Source organism: Populus nigra, chromosome 3, assembly GCF_951802175.1.
Source record: "Populus nigra chromosome 3, ddPopNigr1.1, whole genome shotgun sequence".
NCBI lineage: Eukaryota > Viridiplantae > Streptophyta > Magnoliopsida > Malpighiales > Salicaceae > Populus > Populus nigra.
Genome location: NC_084854.1, coordinates 16,746,368 through 16,755,224, shown reverse-complemented (window position 1 = coordinate 16,755,224; position 8,857 = coordinate 16,746,368). Strand labels below are relative to the sequence as shown.

At 36.7% G+C, this 8,857-nt stretch overlaps 1 protein-coding gene across 2 annotated transcripts; it reads left to right on the top strand.

Moving 5' to 3' along the window:
• The first annotated feature begins 292 nt into the window (after positions 1 to 292).
• Positions 293 to 2,758, top strand: LOC133689394 (RNA-binding protein CP29B, chloroplastic-like). Of its 2 annotated transcripts, none has more exons than XM_062109252.1 (5): positions 293 to 945; positions 1,296 to 1,397; positions 1,572 to 1,904; positions 2,340 to 2,445; positions 2,546 to 2,758. In XM_062109252.1, exons 1-4 carry the CDS (start codon positions 583 to 585, stop codon positions 2,400 to 2,402), a joined length of 861 nt encoding a protein of 286 aa, XP_061965236.1. In that variant the 5' UTR covers positions 293 to 582; the 3' UTR covers positions 2,403 to 2,445; positions 2,546 to 2,758. The 2 variants fall into 2 exon arrangements, with proteins under 2 accessions (XP_061965236.1, XP_061965235.1); XM_062109251.1 differs by having other exon boundaries at positions 297 to 945; positions 2,340 to 2,448.
• The last annotated feature ends 6,099 nt before the right edge of the window (positions 2,759 to 8,857 follow it).

Sequence of the window (8,857 nt, the reverse complement as noted above, 5' to 3'; positions counted from 1 at the left end):
GAAAAGGATCAATTTTGGTGTGTATAAAAGTGTGAAGAAACTAGAAGTAGAAACTCATGGTGAGGGTAGAAAGAACGACGTCGGGTTGGTTTCTTCGGTTTGGGCCTTTGGGCCCTCCTTGTACCAAGAAAAAAACTAATCCTTGAAGGGTGTATTCGAGTGGTAGACAGAGGTCCACACAACACAAAGGGGAAGAGAGTGGAGAGTTGGAGGAGCTGCGCAAGAAGAAGGTTATCCATTTGTCAGTAAATATCTCCACCGAGCTTGTCCTCTACCCTAATCATATCTATCAAAATCTAAAAATTGAATGGCCCATACGCCCAAAACCTAAAAATCTACCACTTGTTCCTGCAAAACCAAACCCTCATCTGCAGTTTACGTTTACACCCCAAGAAACCAAACTAGAAGGAGAAGGCCCTAAGCCCTGCCCTCGGTGCGCACATAAATATCTCCGTCTCACTTGAAAACTATCCTTCCTTAAACCTACCTGCTGTGTTTCAAAAACCACCTTATCTTTTCCCCGTCTATCTATATCCACCACTTGGTTTCTCCTTGCAAAACACACTAGAAAAGAAGGAAACCATGTCTGCAACATCTGCCTCTTCGCTAGTCCTACCATCGCTTAACCACCCAAACACCATAAAATCTTTCTACAGCAAACCCACTTCGCTCTCTTTTTTATCCCTCTCCTCCACTTCTTCTATCCAGCCCGCTTCTCTTTTTCTCTCCTTTCAGCAAAAGCAACAGCAACCTTTGTCCTCTCGGTTTCTAAAAAGTGTTGCCATTTCATCTGAATTCGGGCAAGAAGAGGATGTCTTTGGTGATGGAGACCAGCCCAGTTTCTCTCCCGACCTCCAGTTGTTTGTGGGTAATCTCCCTTTTAATGTTAACAGCGCCCAGCTTGCTGATCTCTTTAAATCTGCTGGAAATGTTGAGATGGTTGAGGTACTCTCTCCCTCTTCCTTTTCTTTTAAAGACCCTCCTTTTATTTCTCTTTTAGCTTTGCTTCTGTTTTATGGTTTTAATTCTTATATATTTTCTCTAAATTGCAACATTTATTTGAAGTTAATTATAGTGTTTTGAGTGTTCTCAGTTTTTTAAAAGATACATTTTTTATTCCATACGGTTTTTAGTGAAGCCAATTCAAGGAATAAAAGATTGCTTGTATAATTGATAAGATGTGTTGATGGGATGCAATAGGGTCCTTATGGGCTAGTTTTAGAGGTTGGATTGCCCTTTATTTGAAAGATTAGTGACCATTTGCTTTAATGTGCTGAACTTGTTATTTTTTGAAGGTAAAATATGACAAGATAACTGGGAGAAGCAGAGGATTTGGTTTTGTGACCATGTCAACTATTGAAGAAGTTGAAGCAGCTTCTCAACAGTTCAATGGCTTTGTAAGTCCCCTATAAACAGAGATACATAGAGGATTTCGTAGCGTGGTTTGCAAAATTATCAAATTTAATTATAATTGTCCGTGTCCCATTTAATGCATCCCGTTTATATTTATTACCAGGTTGCGGCTCATAAAAGTTAGGTTTATTGTATCTAAGTGATAGCTTTCCATGCAGGAACTCGATGGGAGGCCATTGAGGGTGAATTCTGGACCCCCTCCCCAGAGGGAAACTTCCTTCTCAAGACTTCCCCAGAGGGAAAATTCCTTCTCAAGAGGCCCTGGGGCTAGAGGTGGTGAAACCTTTGATTCTAGCAATCGTGTTTATGTCGGTAACCTTTCATGGAATGTTGATGACTCGGCGCTTGAGTCGTTGTTTAGAGAGAAAGGGAAGGTGATGGATGCTAAAGTGGTTTATGACAGGGATAGTGGTAGATCAAAGGGCTTTGGTTTTGTTACTTATAGTTCTGCTGAAGAGGTTGAGGATGCCGTAGACTCCTTAAATGGCGCCGTAAGTATATCATTTCCATTTTTCTTGAAGATATGCTATATTTTTGAGTGGGCTATCATGTGCTGAATCTAAGATTCTAAAATTGCTAGTCTGGCAACTAAGTTTAAGTGTCAATCATTTGTGTTTTGTCTTGTTGCATTTGAGAGTATTGGTTGTCACTTTCCTGATGTTTTTTTGATAAAATTTGTAATACAGTTGATTTGCATTCATTTAAAGACTTGTTATGCATACAAATGTATATGTTTGGCAAGAGTCTTTTGAAGATCATATGTTTTACCATAATGGCTCCTTGAATAATGCATGAAGTTTTGTTCAAATGCAACTCCTAAGTTTACACTGTCAAATCTGATATTTGCTCCTGCTATTTTCCTAAAGCACTTAGAAGTCTACTTAGCTACAAATTAATTGTCACTTACTGAAGTTTGTTTGGTGCAGGAATTGGATGGCAGAGCAATTCGAGTCTCAGTTGCAGAAGCTAAGCCAAGGCGTCGATTTTGAGCACTAAACCTTTTCTATATCTTCTCCCGAGGAAATATTTTGGGTGGTACTTGTCTTCACATATTTGCTCTTTAAGTCTGGGTGTGAACATAAATGTTATATTAAATTTAATAAACTTATTTTCTATCTAATTTTTGTTGCAGGGACTTGGGAGATACACAGTTGCAGTCTATTACAGTCTTGCAACCTACCTGAACGTGGCTTCTTGATAGATGCATTGCGGATGAACAAGAGTTGATTAAATGTGTTGAAATTTCTTGATGTATGTTTTAAATACTGCGATCCAGATGGAAAAACATGTGTAGTTTATTTATCGAGGTGATGTATGAATTATTGAGTTGCTTTGACTTTTGCCATTTGGGTTGTGCTAGAAGAGCTTTGTGATTGTTCAATGAATTGCAGGGAAAATCCAAACTCAGGGTTAGGTTCCAAGATTTTGAAATTAATAGTTGCTTGCAGGGAAGCTAAAGAAACTTTGCAAGTGGAGGTAAGTCAAGTAAATTTCCTTAAGAATCTGATGGCAAGTGCCCAGCATTGATGCTGGGCGTACAACAGTGAGATTGGATATGGAAATTGTGAAATGATTATTGTTGACAAACAATTTTCACGGTTTTTGTGATGTGATTTGCATTGCATGGCATGACATTCATTGGTGCTGGAAGTAAATACATGACACGGTTTATAAACAAGGCTTTCTCGTAAATTAATTATCGAATGCTGTAGTGGTGTTTACAAGCTTGGATTTACCTTGAGCTGCAGTAGAAGAGTGTTTACAAGCTATGATTTTCAAGAACTTGTCTGGAGGCATTGACAAGTGCTGTATATATTTACGGATTTATTCAGCAAAATTACTCTGTGGTGTATAGAAGTGAGCATACGGGTTAAAATGAGGTCTTCTGGGTTCACCTCAACGTTTTTTATAAATTACCTGACCCAGAAAATTTTTAACCGAAGTACTTGGCAAGTCGTAGGAAAATTATCCTCTCTCGTTGACGAACACTATCCTAGAGGGAACCATCTCTTGTCGGAGCATCTCCAACGCAACAAGAGTTGAAATAAAAGAACTGTATTTTTATCTTTTAATTTTAGTTTTAACTATTCCAACGAGTAACCTATGGCCAGCTAAAATAGCTATTTTTGTTTTGAAAAGTTATTTCTATATTTCTCTTAAAAATAAATGAAATGACATGTATCTGTTGGCACAATCTCTTTTTCCCTCTTTAAAAACAGAACAATAGGAAGAAAATAAACTTGTAAATTTTAAAGCTTTGCCTTGTACCTCACCTTCTTCTCTGTGATTTAGAGAAACAAGAATCAGTTATCCTCAGTTAATTATATATATTACTTCATTAAAATTTGAAGAAATGGGACTTGCAACGTTACTTGTGCGTTCAACATCCCACTTACCCTCGACCTACTATGAGAAAATTCAGTAAAAGAAGGAAATGCTTTCAAGTTCTCAAAATAGTTATGTTTTCATGCTCACATATTAAGAATTTCAGCATCAGAAAGCTGGTTGATTTTTGCTGTTGAGTTTTGGAAATGCACTGCTTTATGCTGATAAATGACCAAAAATGATTATGATGCGATAATATTTGAGACAATGAAATATCACCGGTTGGGGTCTCGGAAACAGTAGATTGAGCACTATATATGGCTGCTTCTGTAAGGTCTGTCTGTCTGCCTGCTCTAATTCATAGCTGTAATAATTTATAACCGGCCAACTGCTTTTTCTTCGTTGTAATCAATTGAGGAGGCATATGTTATTTGTGTTCGTCAATGGATCTTAAGAAAAACAATATTCTCATTTCTCTCATAACCCAGTTTCCGCTGAGGCTGAATCTTATTGTTCCACTTGGAAGTCAGATCACCAAGGCCTGGAGTGTTGGAAACAGCATGGGCTGAGGCAGCTTTTAATCTGTTGCTGTTTATGTTGGCAAGTCATGTAAGTTACAACCTCAGTCTATTTTATGAAGAAATTTGAGACGGGGTCCCCCTCTTTTCCTTTTTCCTTTCATTTATGTTTATTTTTTTGTGTTGCAAATCCTTAATCCTTCTGTTGCTTTTGGTTGCGTTTCTTGTGAAACAGAGATAAAAGGATGTTTGGAGGTGTAGTTGTTGTTGTTTCTTTTCACTAAAAAATGCATCAAAAAATAATGCCGGACGTATCAGCAATACACTCCTGCACGAACTGGAGCGGTGAAGGATTTCCAAGAATGATACAGAACGATGGATGCGACAAAAGCAACTGTCCCATGCAACGAGGCAGAGTGTGAGAAGGCACAATCAACATAAATGATAAAGTGAGCTTAATTTGCTTATAATACGTGGCTAGACTTCGTTCTTGGCTGGTGTTGTTAGCCCCAAAGTAGCAGAAGGCTAAATTTCAGAACTTGTTATAACAGTACCAATCTTTGACATGATGAATGAGCAAGTGCTAGATGCAATATGTGAAAAGCTAATACCATGCCTATATGACGAAGGTGTTTGTGTAGATCGCATGACTGATCCTATTAAATGAGATGTTATTCATTGTCCGAGGTTTTATAGACTCAGTACACCACCAATGGTGGCCGCCTTGATTTTCTTAATGTTGAAAGTAATCAAATTTTGGTTTTTCTGAAAAATAGAAGAACCTGTTTACCGATTGAGAACCGGTTCATCCGTTCAGTTAACAAAATATATTTCTTGTTTATATTAGATTTTTTTTTTGAGTAATTTAATTCATTATTTGTCTAGAACTTGAGGTCTATAAATAAACTTATAATAAGAATTGCACAATACATATATATGTAAAGAGGAATATATAAGAAAAAAACACTTAATAAGATTGCATTCCTCTCTAATTTTCTTGTTGTTCTTTAGTTTTGTATCTTTGTTTTTGTTGTCCATACTCTCAAATATGGTATCAAAGCTTTTTTTTTTAATTGTTTAACATGGCTAATATAAACTTCTCACTTCAATATCTTCAATTGACAAATGAAAATTATTAAATTTGGTGTATTCGTGTGAAAACTTAAATAGGTTCCCAAGATATGTGAAAAACGGTTGAAAAAAACTTTGAGGAGTTTATAAAAGGAGTAACGTTGACTTCATCTCAAAAGGAAGTCATGCAAAAGGTGTGAAGAAAATATTAACAAGTACTCACAATCATCCATCAATGTTTGCGTAATGCCACTTTTGAGATAGTGACTAATGCAATCATTGCTAAGTAAGCATGAAAAGTTTTGCAACAATCAAACCAAGAAGCTGATAATATAAAAAAAGGTACACTTACAAAAGTTATGAGGTGACTTTGAAAAGCCACATATGCTTGAATCAGAGAATATTTTAGATTACTTTTCTAGAGTATTGTTCTTATACAATCAAATGAAAAGAAATAGAAAGAAGATGGAGGAAACAAGTGTTGTAAAGATTATTCTACGCTCTCTATAAAAGAAGTTCTATTATATGATGGTCACGATAAAAAAATCACAAAATATGATTTTTTTAACTGTTCAAGGATCCATGGGAAAACTACAAGCTCATGAAAAAAGAGTCCATGACATTCAAGAAGATGTAAGTACACAAATACTATTTTGAAAACATTATTCAAAAGAGAAGCAAGATGGTTCTAGATATATCCAAGGAGGTAGAGAGTGTGGACAAGACAGAGAAAAATAAGGAAGAGACAAATTTAAAAGAGAAGACACCCTATTACTAGTTCATGATGAATGAATGCAAATTAAATAAACACATGTGATTTCTAGACAATGGTGTCAGCAATCACATTTGTGAAGATAAAAACAAATTTATAGAGCTTAATATAATTAAGGAAGTTGAAGTCAAGTATGTAAAGATACAAGACCAAGTCACAAACAAGTCTATTAAGGCTTATAAATAAGTTTGTAATAAAAAACATAATACATGTATGTATAGAGAGGAATACAAAAAAAAAAAAAAAACACTTTAATAAAATTACCTTCTTCTCTGATCTTCTTATTGTTCTTTAGTTTTAGTTTTGTATCTTTGTTTTGCTGTACATAAACCCTACCACACCTATTTTTCTTCCATCACTTAATTCATCCCTGATTGGCCCTGGTGACTTATGTGGAGAAGAATTGTTAACCTGGGCATTGGACCCCTGTTCAAGTGTTCCCCCTTTTCAACACGCACGGTTATTGCCATCATTGAAGCTGAAGCCTTCGCTTTCATTTCCGAGGACTTGAAGTTTGTAGCATTTCAATTCCGCAGGCTGAATTTAAAAATACGTGAGCATTTGTTTAGGCTCCATTCTCACCAATGGAAGACATGGGCTGCGTGCTTCATTTAAGCAGCGTGGTTTAGATATATAAAAAAAAAGGGGGGGGGGGGGGGGGGGGAAGAGTCAGGTGAGCTCAACAGAATTAAGCGTGGGCTGACATTCGAACAATTGTCTACACGCTTGCTTCTAGCGGTCACAAATTGAATAAAACAAAACTTGCAGCAAGAGCACTGAGGGGTGTCCCCAAGCCAGAAGACCCTGGTTTTACAGTTTGAGAACCATAATATTGACAAGGATTAAAGGGTTTTGCATCAGTTTATTCCTTGTGTGTAAATTCATTCTACCATATTGTTCGACACTTGGATGGCCATGCATTAATGTGAAAGAAAGAAATTTCTCAACTCAAGTGGAGGCAGGGTCTGCGTTTGCTCCTCAATCGTAGTTTTCCATCCCCCAGATAAATGGCTGAGGCCCAAAAGAGCTGAGAATTATTCGCATTCCCAGAAAGGCTAAAGTCAAACAGGCTTATATTTTAGGTTGGACCATGGCAAAAGAATCTAAGGTCCATTTCAAAACCGAATACCTAGTTAGGCCATGTGGTCTTAAATTGTTCCTTCGAACTGCCCTACCTTAATATAACGTAAGAGTAAAAACTAAAAACTAGTTCTATGTGTCTATCCATGCCTGCTTAAGAAAGTAAAGGAAGGTCTCATGTGATGCAAACTCAATGGTTTGAAAGACATAAATCCACTCTAACAAACAATTCTATTACCATGTCGTAGTTTTTCTACAAATCAATGCTTTCTTACATATATGTCCCTGTAGGCAACTGGGTTTTTTTTCAAGGAACTTGAAGAGATGTGGATCTTTTCTCTTAGCCTGTTCATTTTTTAAGGAGCTTGAACCTTGAAGGGATATGAATGCAGCTCACATTATTGCATTGCATTGCACTGCATGTGTGTGTATAATTTAACCTTCGTGTGTACGTTAATGGTAATTGCAGGCTTTTTGGAAGAGCAGAATGAAACCACAGACAAAAATTTGTGAGCTCAATGATTCCAAATTAACTTTGAAGTCCTTAATCTTTGACTTGAAGCCAAAGAAAACGAAATATATATATATAAGCCTGTGACACTTACATATATATAAAAGCTCACAAAGTTAAGTCTTCTTGGGTCGAGTACACACACACACACACACAGAGAAATATATATATAAATGTGCTGTGTTAAGGTTTTGTATATTATATGGTAGCACAAAAAATAACATTGTAGGGGGATACATCCTTTGTCTTTTGTGCCTCTTCTTTTCTTACGTAATATAAATATGTATATTTTCGTGATATTTGGCTGCAGCAATGATTTCTACTTCTTCCCCTTTAATGAATCCTTCACCAATATATAATTGTGTTATTTTTTTAGCAGCAAGAAAGAATGTATTCACACACCTTTATTCGAAAGAAATAAGACCAAGATCATAAGCTTGTTATAAACAGACCACCTCAGATTTTGAATAAGCAATTGATTTATTTATTCTTAATAAAAGCATGAACTCAGATATTGATTTCCAGCAATTAATTACTTTGAAGTTGATGATAATCATTGCCCTACCTTTTCATGCATGCTTCTATTTACACACTTGGGTTATGATCTGCATCCACGGCTGCCCTGCTGGTCATGATTCTTAGGCATCAATTAAAGAGGAAGCACCACCTTCTAACTGCATGATAAGAGAAATTACAAATCCTGAGAGGAGGGAAGATGAGAGTCAATTATTCTGCATCCTTCCAAGCATTTTGGGGTCTGAGCTGAGTTTTTTGTGGTCTGGTGGAGAGGAAAAGGGAGGTTTGGTACTGGGTAGACAAAGTGATGCAGATGTAACATAAAATAGCATCCAAAAGTGGGACACGATCAATGAAAGGCTAAGAGAATTATGAACGATGGACCCCAAGAACATATAATAGTCAGAAACTCCATTTTTCCTCTGCATTCGCAACCTTTTCTTTTTCTGATTTTGTAAATCTCGGTCAATTTCTATAATTGCCTAGGCCTGCATGGCCCACTGCTAGAAGGCAGAGGTGGGTCCCTCTTGGACTAGTAAGCAAGACCCGATCTGAGTTAGATCTCTCTTGTTGTACTTAGGACCTGGCGATCGAGCATTCTGTCGAATTCAAAAACAAGTTCCATTTCGGCAACTTTTAAATTTTTATTTT

What these genes read in the sequence shown, in the direction of transcription:
- LOC133689394 (XM_062109252.1), top strand. Translation starts at nt 583, where the DNA reads ATGTCTGCAACATCTGCCTCTTCGCTAGTCCTACCATCGCTTAACCAC. An exon ending in CTCAACAGTTCAATGGCTTT is followed by an intron (nt 1,398 to 1,571) that starts GTAAGTCCCCTA and finishes CTTTCCATGCAG; the next exon opens with GAACTCGATGGGAGGCCATT. An exon ending in TAGACTCCTTAAATGGCGCC is followed by an intron (nt 1,905 to 2,339) that starts GTAAGTATATCA and finishes TGTTTGGTGCAG; the next exon opens with GAATTGGATGGCAGAGCAAT.